Source organism: Carcharodon carcharias, chromosome 17 (assembly GCF_017639515.1).
Source record: "Carcharodon carcharias isolate sCarCar2 chromosome 17, sCarCar2.pri, whole genome shotgun sequence".
NCBI classification, from domain to species: Eukaryota; Metazoa; Chordata; class Chondrichthyes; order Lamniformes; family Lamnidae; genus Carcharodon; species Carcharodon carcharias.
The window spans coordinates 82,113,156-82,136,685 of record NC_054483.1 but is presented as its reverse complement, the minus strand read 5'-3'; the positions used below and the strand labels follow the sequence as shown (position 1 = coordinate 82,136,685).

Here is a 23,530-nt window from a genome sequence, read left to right as displayed (position 1 = left end):
CAGCTTATGTGTATTTAAATTAGAGGTATGCAGCAAGGCCAAACCATTCTGCAAGATTGCAACTTCTGTTTTTTTGGGGTAAAGTTGCAGGACAGCATGCAAACACTTTTCTTGGCAAAAGTTACTGGTAGGCCCCAAGAAAGAGAAAAAAAGATGGAAGGCAGGAAAGAAAGGTAAATTCCAAAAGAAAAAAAAGTTCATAGCAGAGAAAGTAAATTATCAGAGAAAGTAAATTATCTGCAGCTGGATATCCACTATGCAAGTGCAACCTTTGTTATTAAGGAGCAGAAAGGAATGTTTTAATAAAAAATAAACATTTAAAACATTTAAGAGAATAACATCTGCATGCTCAAATCTCTTTCCACCTTTTAAGTTCTCTTTACTTTGGTGTAGCAATGATGTACCTCATTGATAGTTTTAACCCCATAATTTTCCCATTCTCTTATCTTCCATGATCTAGAATTTTGAATGAAAACCCCTTGGTGCCACAGTGAGTTACCTGAAAAGAAACTTACTTTCTTGTCAGTGATTTTTACACAAGGTGAAAATTGAAATTGGATTGATTCACACTCTTCCTGACAACTGAATAATTCATCCTTTTAATTGCAGTCAACACTAAAAATTTCGTTTGCTTCCATCAACACCCTGAAATATTCTAAAGCTTTATCCAGCTGTCAATAACTATTTACTGAGAAATTCTATTCCTTCCGGTGTGCGATTGTCAAACCCCTTTTGGCTCTGTTTCACTGAAAGGCGAAATGAAAATGATATTTAATTGCTTAAAATTCTATTTACCATTTTTTGGCAGCAAGGACAAGAACGGAGCAATTTGAGTTGCTTTTCTTTAAAACGGTTGTTTAAAATATAAAAGGAAATCATGAAAGTAGAGTGCAAAACGCGAAACTGTATTGATTTAAAGTTCCACACATTAAGCTCAGAACTACCAGATGATTCAAGGCGCAAATGGCTATCAAATTTACATAATTTAAACATATGTTGTTTACCAACTGCAGAATCTTGGTTACAAATCTCAGCATGTCATGCTTGCAAATGCAGATGCAAAACGACACCGCACCTAAGTGTGCTTATAACGAAATTATATTCCAGTAAATATATCATTGGCCTGTTAATAAACAAACCCAGAACTCAAGAGGGTCGATATCCTCTGCCGGCGGGATTAAAAAGAACATTTGCGAGGTTTGAAGAGACTGTTTGAAGTTTGTTGAATGTGGGTTGTCTCAGGCTGGGTGCTAGTGGTACATAAATGGAAAACCTTCGTACGTCGGCTAGAACGGTCCGACCGTGCAGGGATCATCAGCATGCGGCTCACCTTACACCTCAGCCTGGTTTGGGCCATCGCCATTATCTGGGTGGATTGTGAGAAACGCTTTCATAACCGCGATCGCTCGGACATCGCCTCGTCCTCAGGGCGTTGGGCACGTCCCATCCTTGACCAGATTGCAGCTGAGGTAGGAAAGCACACCTATCAGCTGTATGTAGATGAAGGTTTCTTTAGCTTAGTTATAAGTGCACTTAAATGTACTGGAGGAGAGAATGCTTCTTTACATTGAGAATATTCCTATTCCTCTGGGATCTGAGCAGTTCCTATCCCTGTGGACCTGTAGGCAGTTTTGGTTCGGATGTATAGATATGATCTATTTTCCCGCCTGGAGATGATGAAGATTCTGTAACTTGACTGCAGTTTGCGTTGATCCATCTATAGTTGTTAAACAACACGTACCATTATTTTGTGAATTTTACGAACCAGTTCTGACAAAGGGTCATCGACCTGAAAATGTTTCTCTCCACAGATGCTGCCTGACCTACTGAGTATTTCCAGCATTTTCTGTTAGTGTTTTATCTGCAAGTTTATCGATTAAACTCCGGTATTCCATATTTCTTGAATCTGGGAAATTTGTTTTTTTTTTAAGCAATACCTGTCTAAATATGGATGGACAGAACAAATAAACTGGGAGAAAATCCGGCACCAGAAAGTGGAGAACGTTACAGATGACCATCGAGCTCCTAAAGATTTGCTGCAACTTATCAAAGAAGGGACCTGGGTTTCCAAACAAAGGGAACAACCACAGGCTGAGTCCACTGGGAGCATTGCCTATATAGAAGCCCTAAAACAATTTCAGAAAGCCAATGGCATACCTGTGACAGGAGAATTAGACAAGACCACTAAAGGAGCTATGAACAAACCGCGATGTGGGGTCCCAGACAAAGTTCTGTCCGAAGATACCCTGATGGATAATGAGGCACATGATACTGCCGACCAAACAGCTGGTTTCAACAAAACAGCAGCTGATAACAACCTTGGCACTAATGTGACTCTAAGCTCCAATGGTCGCAAGAAGCGTTTTTTGCAGTTGTTTGCTCCCAGACGACAGAAAGTATCTGTTGACCCTGACTTGTTTATCGAGGCACCAAAAATGGCCTTTACCAAACCAAAGCTTACATGGCGCCTGATGGGAGAAGGTTATAGCAACCAGCTCTCCATCGAAGACCAGAAACACGTGCTGAAAATGGCTTTTAGGATGTGGAGCGAAGTCATTCCTTTAGAGTTTGAAGAGAATATCCACTCTCCTGCATCAATGGTTGACATTAAACTTGGCTTTGGAACAGGTAATGTTGGTGGCTTTACAAATGCAATGTCACGTTTTATAGATAGACTATTCAGAACTTAATTTACACCAGAACATGAAATATAGTAGTTTCTGTGTCAATAAAATAAATATTTGGATAACCAAAGGTGCAAGTTTGATATTTTGCCATACAAAAATATAGCTTAATTTATGTACATCAGTTGTTGTACAAATTACTACATGAATTAATATGCTGTACTAAATAGTCATTTTTGCTCTAGGTCGACATATGGGCTGCACGCGAACATTTGATGGCAATGGACAGGAGTTTGCTCATGCTTGGCAATTAGGTGACATTCATTTTGACGATGATGACCATTTTACCACACCAAGCAATGGAAATGGAATTAGTCTGCTAAAAGTAAGAATCTTGATTGACATCTTTGAATCTCACTTATTCCTTTTGCTTTCTAATTCTTGTTGAAATTTGCAGCAAGGTAATTCCAAATCAACTAAGCAGTAAGATTTTTTATAGAATATTGCATTATAACTATTGTATTATCCTTGAATTTCACCCACTATTCTCTCCTGAAAGCACTGATTTGTGTGCGGGCACTGTAGCTTTGGCAGAGTCAGTCCTTCTAAAGCACGTCTAAATGTCATCACCACATGCTGCACTTATTTGTCATTGTGCCACTCTAAAAGGAGGCACCAAACAGATAGCTGGGGAAATTGTGCTGTATACTCACACCATTCTCTGGTCAGGGGAAGCAGAATTCCATGTACTTTAAAAGATTTCTAGAAATATCCCAAAAATTGGAGGGACCAGATCAAGGAAAATAGTAAAAGTGACCAAGAAATTATATGTAAATCAATTTTGCTAATAGTGTTGGTGAGCTGCAGGTACAAATTGCCACAAAAGATTATGATTGGTCTGGAATAAAGTCAGGATCTAGTTCTTAATATATTCACAAATAATAGTGAAGCAAAGAGCACAAGGTATGTGGCAGCATTGATTAAGGATGATGTTACAGTTAAAATGAGAAAGAATATGCTAGATGGTCTAGGCTCCAATTAAGGAACAGAGGGGCATAGGTTATATTGTTATAGAACCCCAAATATTGAGCTAATCAGTCATACTAATATCAGTGGTTAGGAAGTTATTGGAATCCATTATCAGGGACAAAATAAGCTTTCATTTGGAAAGGCATGGGTCCATCGAGGAGACCCAGCATGGATTTGTTAAAGAAAAGTTGTATCCGACTAACTTGATTGAATTCTTTGATAAAGTAACAGTGAATCTTGATCAAGATAGCGCAGTAGATGTATCTAAAGACTTTTGGAAGGTATTCGACAATGTGCCACACAGGAACTTGTTAAGAAGATGGAAGCCCACGGAATTAAGGAAAAAGTGGTGGTATGGATATGGAATTGGTTCAGCGTCAGGAAGAAAAGAGTGTTGTTGGATGGATGTTTTCAGATTGGGAGATGGTTTGCAGTTGTGTTCTCTACAGATCAGCTTTGGGTCCATTACTTCTTTCAATTTTCATAAATGACCCAGGCTCAAGTATAGGGAGTAGTGTTATATAGTTTGCAGGTGTTAGAAAATTTGGCAATGTATTGGTGAGGATAGTTGCAGACTTCAGTATAACAGACAAGATGGTGAAATGGGCAGAAGCATGGCAGATGGTGTTCAATGTAGAGAAATGTGAAGTGATGCACTCTGGGAGGACTAATACAGAGAGACAGTATAGTATAAATGGCAGTATTTTGAAAAGTGTAGATGAGCAGAGAGGCTTGGTGCCCATATACACAACTCCATAAAGGTGGCAGGGCAGGTTGATAAGGTGACTAAAAAAGCACACATGTCATTCGGGATTATAAGTAGAAACAAAGAATATAACAGCAATGAGATTGTGCTGGAATGTCATAAATCACTCGTTAGGTCTATTGCAGCTGGAGTATTGTGGATAATTCTGGGCACCACACTTAAGGAAAGGTATAAAAGCTTTAGAAAGGGGATAGAAGAAATTTATTTCTGTTATGAGGAGAGGCTGGAAAAGTTAGGATGGTTAGAAGGGGGCATCGAATGAAGCTTTGTGGATAGAGTTTAGGAATAAAAAAGGGTCAGCCACAATGTTAGGTGTTTATTATAGACCCCCAGATCGCCAGTGGGAAATTGAGGAACAAATATGTGCACAATTTGCAGAGGTGTGTAAAACATTCACAATAGGGTCATTATATTAGATGATTTCAACTTTCCCAACATTAATTGGGATAGACATAGTGTTAAGGGCTTGGATGGAGTGGATTCTTGAAATGTGTACAGGAGAACTTTTTAGGTCAATATGTAGAGGGTCCAACAAGGGACGGCACATTGCTGGACCTAATTCTGGGGAATGAAGCTGGATAGGTGGCTGAGGTGGTGGTGGGCGAGCATTTCAGTGATAGCGACCACATGGTACAATTTAAGTTTGTTATGGACAAAGAAATTGACAAGTGGCAAAAAAATGTTTTGGATTGGGGTAAATGGATTTTAACAAAATTATGCAGGATCTGGCCAAGGTAGACTGGGAACAGCTACTTGTGGGGAAATCTACAGAAGAGCAGTGGGGGGGGCGTTCAAAAAGGAAATGGGGAGGGTACAGACTCAACATAATGATAAAAGCAAAAAAACTGTGTGGATGCTGGAAATCCAAAACAAAAACAAAAATATCTGGGTAAAACTCAGCAGGTCTGACAGCATCTGCGGAGAGGAATACAGTTAATGTTTTGAGTCCGAATGACTCTTCATCAGAACGAAGGAAAAATAGAAAAGAGGTGAAATAAAAGTTGGTTTAAGGGGAGTGGGACAAATAGAGCTGGATAGAGGACCAGTGATAGGTGAAGATTGACAAAAGATGTCATAGACAAAAGGACAAAGAGGTGTTGACGATGGCGATATTAGCTAAGAAATGTGCTAATGGTGACATTAAGGGTAGAAAGCAGGATGGACAAAGTACAGATAGCCCTAGTGGGAGTGGGGTGGGAGGGTGGGGAGACGGGATTGAAATAGGCTAAAAGGTAAAGATAAAACAATGGATGGAAATACATTTAAAAATAATGGAAATAGGTGGGAAAAGAAAAATATATATAAATTATTGCAAAAAGGGGGATTGGAAAGGGGATGGAGGAGAGAGTTCATGATCTAAAGTTGTTGAACTCAATATTAAGTCCGGAAGGCTGTAAAGTGCCTAGTTGGAAAATGAGGTGCTGTTCCTCCAGTTTGCGTTGAGCTTCACTGGAACAATGCAGCAGGCCAAGGACGGACATGTGGGCATGAGAGCAGGGTGGAGTGTTGAAATGGCAAGCGACAGGGAGGTCTGGGTCATGCTTACGGACAGACCAAAGGTGTTCCGCAAAGCGGTCACCCAGTCTGCATTTGGTCTTTCCAATGTAGAGGAAACCGTATTGGGAGCAGCGAATTCAGTAGACTAAATTGAGAGAAGTGCAAGTGAAATGCTGCTTCACTTGAAAGAAGTGTTTAGGCCCTTGGACGGTGAGGAGGGGGGAAGTAAAGGGGCAGGTGTTGCACCTTCTGTGGTTGCATGGGAAGGTGCCGTGGGAGGGGGTTGAGGTGTAGGGGGTGATGGAAGAGTGGACCAGGGTGTCCCAGAGGGAACGATCCCTGCGGAATGAGGCCGGGGGTGGGGGGAGGGGGTGGGGGTGAAGGGAAGATGTGTTTGGTGGTGGTATCATGGTGGAGTTGGAAATGGCGTAGGATGATCCTTTGAATGCGGAGGCTGGTGGGATAATAAGTGAGGACAAGGGGGACCCTATCATGGTTCTGGGAGGGAGAGGAAGGTGTGAGGGCAGATGCACGGGAATACAGGCTTAACATGTTCCCTCTAGGGTGATTGATAGGAGTAACAAGCCCAGAGAACCATGGATGACCAGAGGTATTCAGGATATGATGAGAAGGAAAAGAGAGGCTTTTAGCAGATACAAGGGGAACAAATCAGCAGAGGCATCAGTGGAGTACAGTAAGTGCAGGGTGGAGCTTAAGAAAGCAATTCGGGGAGGAAGGAGGGGATATGAGAAAGCTCTGACTGGTAAAAGAAGGGAAAATCCCAAGATATTCTATAAGTATATCAATGGGAAGAGGATAACCAGGGAAAGAGTAGGGCCCATTAGGGACCAAGGCGGCAATCTATGGGTGGAGCCAGAGGACATCTGTAGAGTGTTAAGTGAATACTTCACATCAGTCTTCACTCAAGAGAACGAGGATGAAGGTATGGATCTCGGGGAGAGAGATTGTGAGGTTCTTGAGCAAATTGAGAGAGGGAGTGACAAGGTATTGGAGGTGTTGGCAGGGTTAAAAGTGGACATATCTCCAGGTCCGGATGATTTGTGTCCCAGACTGCTGAGGGAGGCAAGGGAAAAGATCACAGGGACTCTGACCCAAATTTTTAATTCCTCTCAGGCCATGTGGGAGGTGCCAGAGGACAGGACAACATCTAATGTAGTTCAGCTATTTAAGAAAGGTTGTAGAGATAAGCCAGGGAGTCTCACTGGTCAGTGGTAGGGAATCTATTGGAGAAAATTCTGAAGGAGAGAATCTACCTCCACTTGGAGAGGCAAGATTTGATCAGGGATAGTCAGCATGGCTTTGTCAGAGGGAGGTCATGCCTAACAAATTTGATTGAATTTTTTGAGGTGACCAGGTGTGTAGATGAGGGTAGTGCAGTTGATGTAGTTTATATGGATTTCAGCAAAGCCTTTGACAAAGTCCCACATGGGAGACTTATAAAGAAGGCAAATGTACATGGGATACAGGGTAATTTGAAAAGGTGGATTCAAAATTGGCTTATTTGTTGGAGACAGAGGGTGATGACAGAAGGCTGCTTTAGTGACTAGAAGCCAGTGTCCAGTGGCATACCACAGGGACCTGTGCTGGGTCCCCTATTATTCATCATTTATATAAACGACATAGATGACTATGTGGGGGGTAGGATTAGTAAGTTTGCGGATGACACAAAGATTGGCCGGGTGGTTAACAGTGAGGTTGAGTGTCTTGGGCTAGAGAAAGATATAGACGGGATGGTCAAATGAGCAGATAAGTGGCAGATGGAATTTAACCCTGAAAAGTGGGAGGTGATACACTTTGGAAGGAGTAATTTGACAGGGAATTATTCAATGAAAGGCATGACACTAGGAAGCTCTGAGGAACAAAGGGACCTTGGCATGTGTGCCATAGACCTCTGAAGACGAAGGGTTATATTAGTGGGGTGGTAAAAAAGGCAAATGGGACACGACTTTATCAATCGAGGCATAGATTACAAAAGTAGGGAGGTCATGTTGGAGTTGTATAGAAGCTTGGTGAGGCCACAGCTGGAGTACTGTGTGCAGTTCTGGTCGCCACATTATAGGAAAAATGTGATTGCACTGGAGGGGTTGCAAAGGAGATTCACCAGGATGTTGCCGGGGATGAAACATTTAAGTTATGAAGAGAGGTTGGATAGACTTGGGTTACTTTCGGTGGAGCAGAGAAGACTGAGGGGCGACCTGATCGAGGTGTACAAGATTATGAGGGACATGGACAGGTTGGATAGAAAGCAGCTGTTCCCCTTAGTTAAAGGGTCAGTCACGAGGGGACGCAAGTTCAAGGTGAGGGGCAGGAGGTTTAGGAGGGATGTGAGGAAAAAGTTTTTTACCCAGAGGGTGGTGATGGTCTGGAATGCACTGCCTGGGAGGGTGGTGGAGGCGGGTTGCCTCACATCCTTTAAAAAGTACCTGGATGAGCTCTTGGCATGTCATAACATTCAAGGCTATGGGCCAAGTGCTGGTAAATGGGATTAGGTAGGTAGGTCAGTTGTTTCTCACGTGTTGCTGTAGACTCGATGGGCCGAAGGGCCTCTTCTGCACTGTGACATTCTGTGATTCTGAGTTCTGCTTGGAGCAGAGAAATTTAAATGATGACCAAATAGAGGTTTTCAAGATGATGAAGTTTTGATAGAGTAGATAGAGGAAGGTAATCTCCTCTGGGTCAATAGCCAGAGGTCATAGATTTAAAATCATAGGCAAAAGATCTACAGGGGAGATGAGAAAAATTGTTACCATTCAGAGCTGTTGAGGCTGGTACACTCTACTTGAAAATGTGGTGGAAGCGGATTCTTAAATAATTGTAATAGGAAGTTAGACAGGTACTTGAGGATGAAGAACTTACAGGATTTTACATGAAAAAACAAAATTGTGGAACCAAGCATGATTGCCCTTTCAAAGAGCCAGCAAAGGGATGATGGACTGAAATGCCTCCTTCTGTGCTGTAGGTTTCTATGATTCTATGAAATGAATCTAGAAAGTGATATTCAGCAGGTTGACTGTAGGGAGCATTACAGTCAAGCTAGAACAGGTCCTTATTCAACATTCAGTTGCATTTACCTCAGGAGCAGTCAATGGATGGCAAGAGCGGAAAATGAATCTTTCCCTTACACCAGGATGGCGCCACTGTCAGGTGGTTGAGTCAGTTAACAGAACAGATCAAAGACTTTTCTGGTTAGGAACCATAGCAGGCTTTGCCCCAACCCACATATTCTGGATTTTAAAGCTCAGAAAAATGGTGCACCTTATTTTAACATAACAATTTAGCCAGTTTTGAAATACTAAAGGAAACTGGCACAATATGGAAATGTCGAATTGTCCTTTGGTCAGTTTACTTCATAGAGTATTTCAATCTGCCCAATTGTATAGGTGGCTGTCCATGAACTAGGTCACGTACTGGGTTTGCCTCATATCTACAGAACAGGTTCAGTAATGCAGCCCAGCTACATTCCACAAGGTCCAATGTTTGAGCTGGATTGGCTCGACAGGAAAGCTATTCAGCAACTCTATGGTAAGAACAAAACATTCAAATGTAAACTCCAGCAAAATCTGATTAATGTGTTACAGGCAATTAAAACATTCCAAGCCATTTTCTTCGTACTGTGAATAAATACAACCTGCTGTTAACACAGCCAGCGACCAGTAAGGAGTGAATGATCAGTTACAGTAACATTGCAGGTGGCATATGGCATTGAGGCCTGCTTTTCAAGTGATGTGGCCAAACATAATGGAAATTTCTACACCCTAATCTCTCCACTGAGTTGAGAAAAGCAGAACTGTGAAATAAAATACTTGTACAGAGTTGTATCCTTGATGTGATTGTCAATGAAAGGTTTGACTTTAAGTAAGGGCTGAATAGACAGGTTATTTCTAGGGTTAGAAACTAAGGGGCAAGTCAACAGACCAACAAAATTTAAAAATTGAGTTAAGGTGTTTATTTTTGTGCCATCACAACAAAATGTATTTAAAAAACACTTTAATGTAGAAAAAACGTTTTTGTTTTTTTTCCCCACACAGGCATAGGAAAAAGCAAATGCCAAGTTGAAGGAGATGTTAGATGGGGTGACTCAATGTTTGGAGATGGGTATTAGGGAGGATCTTAAGTGACTGAGTGGCGGCAATGCAGAGGGGTAATTCTAGGCAGCTGAAGGCAAAGCTGTCAATAATGGGTTGAAGGGAGTGAGGATACAAACATACAAAAATGATGGCCAGGAAAAAACCAGCTGCTTCATCGAGCCTGTCCCCTATAGTTGCAATACCTTTAGCATCATAATTCACAACATAACCGCACAATTAAGTAACCACCTGGTCAAACCCAAGGTCAATTTATAGAGAAATAATGTGGGAAATTCCTCTCCAACACCCTAAGGAGATCAAAACTAGTCCAGGACACCATGATTTATATTACTTAGTACCTCACTTACCTTTCGTACACTGATTTCTGTCCCAGCCAGGAATTGACTCACCTCTCATTTGAAGGTATGTAACAAATCAGCAGTCACTGAACAAGTGGAAATTTGTTTCATAACTCTTCATATTCTTCTGGTAAAAGAACCACCTCCAGAGATCTGACCCCCAAATCTAACTGAAATAATCTAGCTAAAAGGAAACAGTCTAATGCATAAAGCTTATCAGGGGAAACGGTGGTGTAGTGGCAATGTCTCTGGACTAGTAATCCAGAGGCCCAGGCTAATGCTCTGGGACATGGGTTTAAATTTCATCACAGCAGCTGGTGAAATTTAAAATCTGGAATTGAAAACTAGCCTCAGCAATGCTGACCATGAAACTATAATCAATTGTAAAAACCCATCTCCCTCTTTAGGGAAAGAAATCTGCTGTCCTTACCTGGTCTGGCCTACATGTGACTCCAGATCCACAACAATGTGGTTCTCTCTTAACCGCCTCTTGAATGGCCTAGCAAGCCACTGAGTTCAAGGGCAATTAGGGATGGGCAACAAATGTTGGCTTTGCCAGCAACAGGGATTCAGTGATAATCAACAAGAACATGAGTGATCATCAACTGAGACCTAGTGAAGGACAGGCAATAGCATTTTGGATAAGTTGAAGTTTGCAGAGAAATATGAGAAACTGCTCACAATGGCATTTGAGGCAATCAAAGCATGGATAAGGATTTTAGCAGCAGAGAAGGTGGGATGGGACAAATGTCAGCTATTTTGGAGGAATGGAAGTATGCAGTCTCAGTGAATGTTAGGATATGGGGTTTGCAGCTAAGTTCAGGATTCCACTGATGATCCATTCCATACTACGCAGATGTGTAGCCATGCAACAATTGCGAATGTGCCATGCAGGGAAGAAACAGGCTGCACACAAGCAAAATTCCCTTTAAGATGCACACATGCATGGCTACACATTATCTTAAAAGGACCAGCAGTGCAACAAGCCATCCAGGTACAGCAAACAGAAGTCAGACGGAACATTGACGTGCACGATCAATTGCATCCTGTAAGAGCAATTCGCGGATGGGAAAGAGAAAGGTCCAATATTTTTGGGAGGAGCTAAATGAGATGGGTTCAGTTTTCCCAATCCTCAGCTGGAGGCAGCTCTGGCTCATCTACAAAGACAGTAAATAGGCAGCCTGACAACACAAAGGTAATTATGCAAATTGAAAGTGGCCATGAACTAAAGGAATGGGTTTATAATGCTGAAAATGAGAAGGTATATTCCATCTTTGTGAATGCAAACTGCCGTTGACCAAATGCAGATCATAAATGCTGGCAGAGAGCTGTCGAACTGAATGGTTCTATGCTGTAAAATTCTATTTAATTCTACACAGCAACGTTAATAACAATTAAATAAATTCATGGACTAAAATAACTGAGCCAAAGGACAATGTTTGGACACAAGCAACCTAGAATTGGAGCAAGCAAGGGTGTAAGAATAGAAGTGAAATTTAAAAAAAAACTTTTTAAAAAGCTATCAAAATGTAGACTTTACTTTTGTAAAGGCATGTGAAGGCTTTGGAGGGGGTGCAGAAAAAAATCCACCATTTCACGATAATATATTGATGTTTCAACATGTAGCCTACTTATCATCACAATACAATACTTTGAAGTATAATGGCTTGTATTCTTCATGGAACATTTTTCTTTTTAAAAGTAGCAACGGGTTGACTTTGATTATTCTTTATAGGTGTATGCGAAAGTCCTTTTGACACAGTATTTGACTGGATTCATAAGGAGAAAGACCAATATGGGGAGACAATGATTCGATTTAACACATATTTCTTCAGAAATGAATTGTATTGGCTTTATGAAAATCGTAACAATCGAACACGCTATGGAGATCCCATTACGATCTCAGTTGGATGGCAAGGAATCCCAACAAGTGGCATTGATGCTTTTGTACATATATGGACGTGGACAAGAGATGCAATCTATTTCTTCAAAGGTGATTTAATGTTCAATAAATTTAATAGCAATTAATTGGTGGAATGTTATTTTCAATGTGAACTTGTCTTCTTATACAGGTATTCAGTTTTGGAGATATGACAATGAAAATGATCAAACATACACAGAAGACACAGAGGGAAACAAATATCCCAAGTTAATTTCTGAAGGCTTTCCAGGTGTTCAGGGTCCAATTGATACAGCTTTCTATAATAAGAGAGACCAAAACATATATTTCTTCAAAGGTTCAAATGTAAGTTTCTTTTTTGTTCTTGGGATGTAGGTGACAGAGGCAAGGCATTTTCACTCTCCTAATTACCCTGGGGGCAGGGGGAGTAGTGTGGGTTTAAGTCTCAGCTACATAGTGTGGGACTAGACCTGCATGCAAATCAGATCAGTTAGGAATAACAGATTCTGACTGGTGGTACGAAAATGTTGAGAGGCAATGATAGAGGATAAAAATTTGGGAAGGATGTGAATGCTTTGGAGTGAGTACACAAATGATTTATGACAATGGTTCATGGGATGAGAGACTTCAGTTATGTGGTTAGATTGGAAAAGGTGGAGTTGTTCTCCCCAGAAATGTGGTGGGGGTGGTTGAAAGGAGATTTTATAGAGGTGTTCAGGATCATGAAGGGTCTAGGTGGAACAGATGGAAACTGTTTCCATTTGGTGGAAGGGTCAAGAACCAGAGGATGCTGATATAAGGTGAGCAGCAAAAGAACTAAGGGCCAACATCTAAAGAAAGCAAACAATTTACAAAATGGCTAACATGGGAGCCAGAAGGAAAAGTTGGGTATACAGCAGCTTAATGGAATTGGATTGAGGGAACAGGAGGTTGGTCTCATGGACAAGATGAGCTCAGAGAAGGCATGAAGGGAGACCTGAGAGAAAGTAGAGAAATTTGCAAAGGCTGGGGCAAGGAGGAAGCAATAAAGGTGAGTTAGTGGAAGGGAAGGTGCAACAGAGATAGCTGATTGGATTGTCTCAATCTCTGTGAGAAAAAAGTCCATGAGTTCCTTGTTCTTGGAGATGAGGGGCCGGGAGAGTGGAGTTTAAGGCAGCGGTTTGCGGATTCCAGGATGAGCCTCATGAACAGTTTTAGCAGACAAAAGCAGGACCTGATAGTGTTTCAAGTGGTCAGCCAGATTTGGGGGTGGATAGCTAAACCAGTTGTCTGCCTTGTCCTTTCAAGCCTGAATCCCTTGAACTTAAGGGAACAGAGATGAAGGCCATACTAGGGAAAATGGCTGAGGGAAGAGAGAGTAATTTTTTGGGGGGTAACTAGGACATCAAAGACAGAGGTGAGGTGCGGTTGAGTAAATCGATGGCTGTAGAAATTCCGTGGAAAATGGAGGGCCCACGGCTAGATAGTTGAGAATGTGCAAGTGCAGTTGTAAGTGAATTGAGAGTTAGATTTTCCAGGATGGATACAGGTGGTGTTGGGTTGGGGTGTGAGAGGGGGAACGTGGGTGGTGAGTAATATCAGGAGTGATCAGAGATACCCTTTAATTGATACAATGGGACAAGCAAGACAATGTGATATGGCACAGTCAGGGGGTGCTTGTGAATATGGTTTGAAGAGTTTACATAGGGGGAAGAGATTTAGGGAGGACAAGAGGGCTGTGAACTCAAGAGAAAAGAAAATATGAGTTGAAATGGAGATTTATATCATTGAGGATGAGAACAAGATGAGATGTTCAAAGGAGGACAAAGTGCAAGAGGAGTAGGGGTTAGGCCAAGGTGGGATCTGGAGACAAATACCACAACATCCCGCAATGACCTTCACAGGGCAAGTTGTGGAAGATGTAGCTAGGCGGGGAGGCTTCATTCAGCAGGAAGGTATCATCCCACCTCAGCCAGGTTCCCATTAAGGCCATCCATAATCCGTTCATGGGATCTCATTTATCAGAATTGGGAAAAGTTAGAAATGTAATCGGTTTTGAGCAGGTTTGATTGAAGAATAGCACCTCATCTTTCAGTTAGGCACTTCACAGCCCTCCAGGCTCAACCTCAAATTCAACAATTTCAAACCATAATCTGTGTCTCCATTTTGTTCTTTGCATGTTTTTCTCAATTTTGCTTTCTGATGCAGCACATCTGCTCGAGGCACATCTTTTGTTTCTTTTCTAGCCCCATCACCATTGCCTTTGGCCCTGAAAGACTAACTCTTTCTTTTAATCTCTCCTGTCTCCTACTATATCACAGACCTTCCTTTTGTCCTCCCACCCATCCACCCAATGCTCAGAACTTATTACATTTCTAATTTTTCTCAGTTCTGATGAAAGGCCAGAGACCTGAAACATTAACCGTTTCTCCCTTCACAGATGCTCACAGAACTGGTATACTTCCAGTAATTTCTCTTTTTACTTCAGATTTCCAGCAGTAACATAGTATTCTGCTTTCTGATTTTTTGCTGAAGAGGAGATCTGATAAAGGTTTCCAAAATCATGAATAGTTTTGAAAGGGTAAATAGGAGAAACTGTTTCCAGTGACAAGTGTCAGTAACCAGGAGACACAGATTTAAAATGATTGACAAAAGAATCAGAGGTGACCTGAAATATTTCACTTTGCTTAGTTTTTCCACATGCTGATGTGGTGATCTAGAATGCACTATCCGAAGGAGTAGTGGAAACCGATTCAACAACAACTTTGGAAGAAAATTGGATAAATACTTGAAGGGAAAAAATTTGGGGCTGTGGGGAAAGAACAAGAATCTAGGATTATTTGGATAGCTTTATGAAGAGCTGAAACAGACATGATGGGCCAAATGGCCTCCTCTTGTGCTATCTCTTGCTATAGTTCTAGAAGGACAGAGCTAAATATAATTAATCCTATTTTGGGAAAACACTCCCTAAATACACTACTGAGGAATACTATCTAAACTATTACAAGCACATGACCATAGCCAATATAATTAACAGCTGAACTGTTACACAAGATTAGAATTCATGTTGAGTATCTCTAATATTTTAAAATTCTTACATCCGTGCACAATTCCCTACGTCCACATTCATAACAAACTGCCTTTCCACTCTTGTCACGCTCTGTGATCTATTAAACTCTGAACTGAACTTTTGATCCCATATTCTCTATCAGCAAGACAGCCTATTTCTACCTCCTGCCACCCATCTCCATCCCTACATCAGCTGAACACCTGCGGTCTGTCTGCAAGAATGACCCAAACCTCCCTGTCGCTTGCCATTTTAACACTCCACCCTGCTCTCTTGCCCACATGTCTGCCCTTGGCTTGCTGCATTGTTTCAGTGAAGCCCAACACAAACTGGAGGAACAGCACCTTATCTTCCGACTAGGCACTTTACAGCCTTCCGGACTGAATATTGTATTCAACAACTTTAGATCTTGAACTCCATCCCCACCCCCTTTCCATTTCTTCCCCCTCCCTTTTGTTTTTTCCAATAATTTATATAGGTTTTTCTTTTCCCACCTATTTCCATTATTTTAAATCTATACCTTTTATGTCCGGTTAGTCTTATTCCACCCCATCCCCACTAGAGCTGTACCTTATGTGTCCTGCCATCCATTCTTAATTAGCACATTCGTTTAGATATCATCACCTTCAACACCTCTTTGTTCTTTTGTCTGTGACATCTTTTGATTATCTGCTCCTATCACTGCTTGCTTGTCCCTACAACCACACCCCCCCACTTCTCTCCCCCCCACCTTAAACCAGCTTATATTTCACCCCTCTCCTAATTTCACTCAGTTCTGTTGACGGCTCATGAGGACTTGAAACGTCAACTTTTTTCTTCTCCGCTGATGCTGCCAGACCTGCTGAGTTTTTCCAGGTAATTCTGTTTTTGTTTTGTGATCAAAACTGCTCAGTATTCGAGGTGTGATCTCACCAATGCCCTGTATATCTGAAGCATAACATACTTACTTCTATGTTCAGTTCTTCTTGTAATAAAGGATAGCATTCCATTTGCCTTAATACTTGCTGTACCTGCATACTAACTTTTTGTGACTCATGTACCAAAACACCTAGATCTCTCTGCACCTCAGCACTTCTCTGTTTAAGTAATACTCTGCTTTTTTATTCTTCCTGCCAAAGTGAACAATTTCACATTTTCCCACATTAAACTCCATTTGTCAGATCTTTGCCCAATCACTCAACCTATCTATATCCATCTGCAAGCTCCTTATGTCCGCTTCACAACATACTTTCCTGCCTATCTTTGGGTCATCTGCAAATTTAGCTACCATGCCATCACTCCCCTCATCTAAGTCATTGATGTAAATTGTAAAAAAAAGAGACCCCACCACAGACCCCTACAGCACTCCACCTCGTCACATTCTACCAATCAGAAAAAGACCCATTCATGTTTCCTGCCAGCCAGCCAATCTTCTATTCATGCTAATATGTTACCCTTACACCATGAGATTTTATTTTCCACAATAACCTTTGATGTGGCACCTTATCAAATGCCTTCTGGAAATCCAAGAACAGCACTTCTGCAGGATTCCCTCCATCCACAGCGCATGTTAATCCTTCAAAAAACTCCAATAAATTGGTTAAACATGAGTTCTCTTTCACAAAACTATGCTGACTCTTCCCAATTACCTTGGTTTTTTTCTAACTGCCCAGCTATAATCCTTAACAGTCAATTCTAACAACTTCTCCATGACAGACATGAAGCTACCTGGCCTTTAATTTCCTGTTTTCTGCCTTCCTCCCTTCTTGAATTGAGGGGTTATACTTGCTACTTTCCAGTCTGATAGAACCTTTCCAGAATCTAGCAAATTTTGGAAAATTAACCCCAGTACATCTACTACATCATTAGCCACCTCTTGTTAAGACCCTAAGATGAAGTCCATCAGGACCTGGAGACTTGTCAGCCAACAGCTCAATCAGTTTGCTCAGTATCACTTCCCTAATGATTGCAATTTCACCCCCCTTCCCCTTTCACCTCCTGATTTACAGCTATTACTGGAATAGTTTTTGTATCTTTGAAAGTGAACACAGAAGCAAAATATTTGTTCTTTCTTCTGCCATTTCCTTATTATCTATTACCTTCGCACTGTCACTCTAGACAACCAACACTCACTTACTTACTCTTCCTTTTTAAATATCTTGAAACTCTTGATATTCGTTTTTATATTTCTAGCTAGCTTTCTCTCATACTCTAATTTTTCTCCTGATTAACCTTCTAGTCATTCTCTGCCGTTCTTTATATTCTAACCAATCATCTGACCTGCCACTCATCTTTGCACATTTATATGCTTTTTCCTTACATTTGATGCTTTTCTTAACTTCTTTAGTTAACCACAGATGGTGGTTAGAATTTTTCTTCATAGTAGGAATATGCTTATCTGAAACTTCCCCTTAAATGTCTGCCACTGATTGTCTATTGATCTATCCTCTAGCTTAGTATCCCCGTTCACTTCAGCTAGCTCAGCTTTCATGTCCACATGGTTGCCCTTATTTAAGTTTAAGATGCCCATCCTTCTCCCTTTCAAACTGGATTAAAATTCAACCATATAGTGGTCGCTGCTAACAAGGGGTGCCTTTACTCTGATGTCATTAATTAATCCTGTCACATTATATCTCATTGGCCAAGGACATGGACCTGGCCCTCTTGTTCTCTGGTCACAAAGGCCCTGACTACATATGAAAAATCAATATTAATGCGCCTGCTTGATTGGATGTGTTTAAAATTTAAAGTCATTAGTTATGCACGCACTTATTACTCCAAAACATTTACTAGTACCGGATTAGTAGATTATGGCATTACTGTCTGAAGCGCAGTTTCTCAAGGGCAATTACAGATGGGCAATAAATGCTGGACTTGCCAGCAACACCTACATCCTAAAAATGAGTTTTTAAAAAAATCACCTGAATCCCTTGACAGATGTTATAGTGACTATTTTTCATTATAAAATTTAAGTCAACACTTTTCATTAGAACAAAATTCTTTTTTTAATTGCCTTAAGTTTGTGAATCAGTAAAGCAGTCAAAATAAACTGTCAGCAGGAGTCAGTAAGTTAAGATTTAATGGTAACTTTTTTTGAATGAAATGGTAACTCTAGTAATGGTAACAAAGGCTTTGAGATGAAGAGATTCTTTAGGCTGGTCCAATTATTTTTCATCTAATTATGGTATAGGGATACTCGATTTCAATGGAAACAAAAAGCAATGCTGTTAAACATCTAAAATGGTCACAACCTTTTTCTTACTGAATTTGTTTTCTTTATAGGTTATCACTTTCAATGTGAATATTAATCAGATTAATGGATATCCAAAAAGAATTATAGATGTATTTCCACCAGTGGTACAAAATGATCATCCCATTGAAAATCTAAATGCTGTATACTACTCATATCACTACCAATCCATTTTTTTCTTCAAAAGCAATTTCTTTTGGAAAGTGGTCGATGATTGGGATAAAAAGCAGAACCCATTATTACCATTGAATGGGCTAATGCCCAAGAGAAAGGTATCAGATCAATGGTTTGATATTTGCGATGTTCATTATTCAATGCTGGACAAAGACTAAATTTGCTTCAAACATTTTTACACAAGTTTCCAATTTATGAAAGAGAAATGGTTAAAGCATGTATGACAAAGGCTGTTTTGGATTGCAAGTGCATAAATAGCCTGCTTTTTATGCTTAATGATACAGGGCCTTATCCCAGATACATGCAAAAATTAAGTGACTAGATGTTAGAGTCAAAATCATTTGTAACAAAGTCTGTGCCAAACTGTTAATTCCATATATGTAAAGATTTTTATATTTGCTAAGTTATAACACTGCATATTAAGGTTAACTTACTTGTAATGTGGTGAAAACAGTAATTAAAAAATTGACATATGTATCAAAAGGATTGTTAATCTGTTTTCCATAAAAGTACTACTTAGATGGCTTTTTTTCTAATTCTACACCGTATAATACCTGAATTTACTGTTCCAGATTACAGATATTTGCTCATATCAATGTACACAGACATTGATTGACCAAAGGACAACACATAACAGACAGTTACTTTCATATTTTTATTAAATATATTTTTAAAAATTTCACATGGTATTAGTTTTTGTCTGTTGGCAGCAGGAGGAACATTCTTCCAAAGAAAATGTAATGTATTTCTGAACAAACTCTGCAGAGCCTTCAGATATAGATATTTCTCTTTTGAACAGGAATTGTGAAAAATCAGACTGTCAATTATAAAAGTCACAAGAAATCAGATTTCAGATCTTGAAATATTTTTGTAGTAAACTATAAATAAAATATCCAACTTAATTTAACTTACAATATTTAAATAAGGCTCCCTTTATCCTGTGAAAGCTAAGTTTTTTTGAGTTCTGTCTTCCACTTAACATTTTTTTTTTGAAACCTGACAAATCTTAGGTGGATTCATAAACTGTTTTCTCTAAACAAATTTCTCTCATTGAACCCAAAACACATACACAAAACTTCACAGAAAGACAAGGGGATAAAACTTGACCTAAATAGAACTGTCAGAATCCTCATTCAGGCACCAGTTATCAGACAGACACACTAGAGCCAGATCCTGCACATGTGCTTATATATTTTCCATTCTGCACGCACATTTTAAACTTACAGTACGTGAACCAACTGCTAAATTGAACCCTGATTTTTAGTACAACTTTTGCTTTCCAATTTACCTGGAGAACGTTGCACACTTAGTTTCAAAATATACACACAATTATAGTTACAAACTTTATAAGTTGTTAGCAAAAATCCTGCAATTCCATTATACAATATACACACTGTAAATCTTGAAAGGCTTGAACTCATACTATTGAATTCTCTTTATTAAAACGCAATCTGTTTCTTGTGGAACTGCAGATACTACTGACCAATGAAAGGATATTATCATGTATAACACGAATATGTTTTCCTATCATTTGCAACAGTAAAATAAGCTAAACAATTTTTAAAATATTGTCCAAATTGAATGTGTTACCTGCATGTTCCTTTCACTAAATTAGCAATAGTAGTAATAAACATGAAAAATGTGCACCTTGAAAATATTCTTATAATTCCTGCCTTCCATAAGTGGATTGCTTGAACGTCAAAGTAGCCTTTGCCTACCTACATGCAGCAAAACATTCAGGGCTTGGGCTGATGAATGACAAGTAATTTTAGTCTCATAAAAGTGCCAGGCAATGACCATTTCAACAAGGGTGAGCCTCACCACCACCTCATGACATTGAATGATGTTACCACTGTCAAGTTCTCCACTATCTACATCCTGGGGATCATCGTATAACAAAAACTCAATTGCACCATCCACATTAACAACATGCCTAATTGAGCAGCTTAGGGCTGGGTTTTCTACAATAAGTGATTCACCTCCTGACTTCCTAAAACCTCCTCACAACTAGAGGTACAATTCACTGTCCACTCGCCTGCATAGATATAGATGCAACAGATCTTGACATCAACTTGGACAAATTCCACTTTCATCCACTATCACAAATATACACCCATCTCCACTTCCAGAATTCAGCATGTACTATCTACAGGATGCACTGCAGCAAATCACCAAGCATTCTTCTCTAATCTCCCAAAACTGATGACCACCAACTAGAAGGACAAGGACATCAAGTGCACAGAAGTATCACCTCCAAGTTGCCTGCCAGGTCATACATTATCCTGACATGGACATATATTCCCATTCCTTCACTGTTGCTGGATCAAAAACCTAGTTAATATTATTGTGGAAGCAGCTTCACCACACCAACTGCAGATGGCAAGAAGGCACCCCACCATTGCCTTCTCATGGGCAACTACGGATACACAATAAATGACGAATTTCCCAGCGATGCCCACATTTTAAGAATAATGAAAAAAACCCTGATGGCTGACTAGCTGGTCAAGGTCATAGATTTTCAAAGATCTAGTTTATTTTTTACTTTGAAACTAGCTCCATAACATTCACTCAACAGTTGCTCATAGACAGATGAGTTTAAAGACAAGAGAATTTTTACTATTCATCCATTGCAAACAAGGGAAAAATGCTGGCTCACCTATTCATATATGAATATTCTGTTTAATAAATAACTAAAATGCAACTCCAAATCCCAACTCATGATGGGCTGTTTAGCAAGGACATTAAAATAGATCAATTACTGCATCTTTTTCATTCACTAATCACGTTAATCTAAAAAGTGTCATTCATATTGCCCATACTTGCAATGTACACAATACAAAAGTATTTCACACAGCAATTCACTGACAAAACTTTGAATGCAATTTGCATACATATTGTAATTCACAAAATTTAAAGAACAATATCATTACCAGTTTAAACGAAAGTTTATTTTGGTTATCAATTTTCTCCTTTTCTGTTGATAGCAGTGACCCATGCTGAGGTACAGATTCCCTCAGTTCCTCATCAAGTAGCCATTATTCAAGCTGAGGTAGAGTATTTCAAGAAACTATTCAAATCTGAAGGTACCACTGCTGTCACCAGACACTGCACATATTCCCTTTCTAGTGAGGGTAACTGAAAAGCTATCAGAAGCAGGGGCAATGAATAATTTTTTCCTCCTCCTCCTTAGCTCAGGGATGCTAAAGCTGCAGCACCTTTACTTCTGGCTTGGCTGCAAGTAGATTATTCAGCATAGGGCTTGAATCTGGGAATTTCTTAGTCTTTATGTCTCACTATGACAATTCATTGTTAAATTATTGCTTCAAAGAACTCACTTTTAATTGGTGCTAATTATTAATTGTTGAAGTAATGTCCACACTGATAACTTCAAATGATTTAAGACTTATGTATTCATAAGTGATAAAAGCCCATGTGAAGCTGGCCAATTTACCTTTGAACAGGTTACTTTAACTGTCACAGTTCAAAAATGACCTTAGTCATCAAAAATAAACTCAAATTTTATAACAGTGCTTTCAGTACAACAGTGGAAGGACACCTGGTGGTCACACAGATCCAGTTTCATCAACTGATGATCTAGATGATAATTGTTTTAGTAAGCTCAGTATCACCTCCACTCTCTGTATTAGAGGCACGTCCTTATCTGCTGTTGCCCGCAGCAATGTTGAATAAGCATGCTTGTAGTTTTTCAATATTATTCGATCATCACTAACACCACTGTAAAAACACAAAGCAAGAACATTACTTTAAGAAAGGCAAAATAAATACAGAATTAAAAATTTAGCCCTATTCAAATCTTTGCTTTTGCTTTGATTCCTACAACACTGTTACCTTCAACTGAAATACCATTTTTTTCTGAATTTGCAGTTTGACAACAGCAGCAGCATTGGGACTACAGTAGCCAAAATTAAGGTGTTAGTTAGATCTTTTCTCTAAGGTGACAATAGGTATAAGATGAGACAGGGAACAGAATAGTTCATTCAAGAGTTACTCCCTCACCCTTCCCATTCCAATAACAGACAGAATTAAAAAACCCCATACATACTCACCCTGCAGATGGAATATAACGTGAAGAATTCACTTTGGTAGTAAGAATAGAAAAGCAGAATTTTTTTGAAAAGGCATGAAACTTGTAAATATTGATGTTTGGAGGGACTTGGAAGGAGTACAGAAAGTTTGCATGCAGGCACAACAAACAATTAAAAAGACAAATGGCATGTTAACCTTTATTGCAAGGGGATTGGAGTGCAAGAATAAGGAAATCTTACTACAATTGTAATTAATCAATTAATTGTACAATTATCTCAAGATAAGGGGGATTTAAGACAGAGATGAGGAGGAATTTTTCACTCAAGGCGGTGCTAAATCTTTGGAATTCTCCACCCAAGGGGGCTGTGCACATTCAAATCAGAAATCGATAGATTTCTGGAAACTAAGGCATATCAAGGGATATAGAGATAATGCAGGAAAATGGCATTGAGATAGATGATCAGCCATGATATAAATGAATGAATAAATGAATGAGTCTAATCCTGTTCCTTCGTATAGGCTTTGCTGAGACTGTACATAGCAACAGCAAATTCCTGCTTGGAGCACTGTGCACAGTTTTGATCTCCATATCCAAGGAAGGATATACTTGCTTTGAAGGACTGAGTAAAATCTATGCTCTTTGGAGTTTAGAAGCACGAGGGGTTTGATGAAACATAAAAGATTCTGACGGGGCTTGATAGACACAGAGGTTGTTTCCCTGGCTGGGGACTCTAGAACACGGGGGCACAGACTCAGGATATGGGCCCCATC

The 23,530-nt window shown here is 39.8% G+C and overlaps 2 protein-coding genes across 4 annotated transcripts in view; one reads left to right on the top strand and one right to left on the bottom strand.

Annotated features, from left to right (window-relative positions):
* Positions 1-1,319: 1,319 nt before the first annotated feature.
* mmp21 (matrix metallopeptidase 21) lies at positions 1,320-19,201 on the top strand. The gene is made up of 7 exons (XM_041209291.1): positions 1,320-1,469; positions 1,932-2,628; positions 2,870-3,009; positions 9,318-9,459; positions 12,099-12,356; positions 12,436-12,608; positions 18,571-19,201. Exons 1-7 carry the CDS (start codon positions 1,320-1,322, stop codon positions 18,868-18,870), a joined length of 1,860 nt encoding a protein of 619 aa, XP_041065225.1. The 3' UTR covers positions 18,871-19,201.
* A 159-nt stretch (positions 19,202-19,360) lies between these two features.
* Positions 19,361-23,530, bottom strand: part of edrf1 (erythroid differentiation regulatory factor 1) — an 81,505-nt gene continuing 77,335 nt past the window's right edge. For all 3 annotated transcript variants that reach the window (XM_041209442.1, XM_041209443.1, XM_041209444.1), the window contains one exon: positions 19,361-22,447. In XM_041209442.1, the coding sequence (XP_041065376.1) occupies positions 22,276-22,447 (172 nt within the window). In that variant the 3' untranslated portion in view covers positions 19,361-22,275. The remainder of the gene's footprint in view (positions 22,448-23,530) is intronic.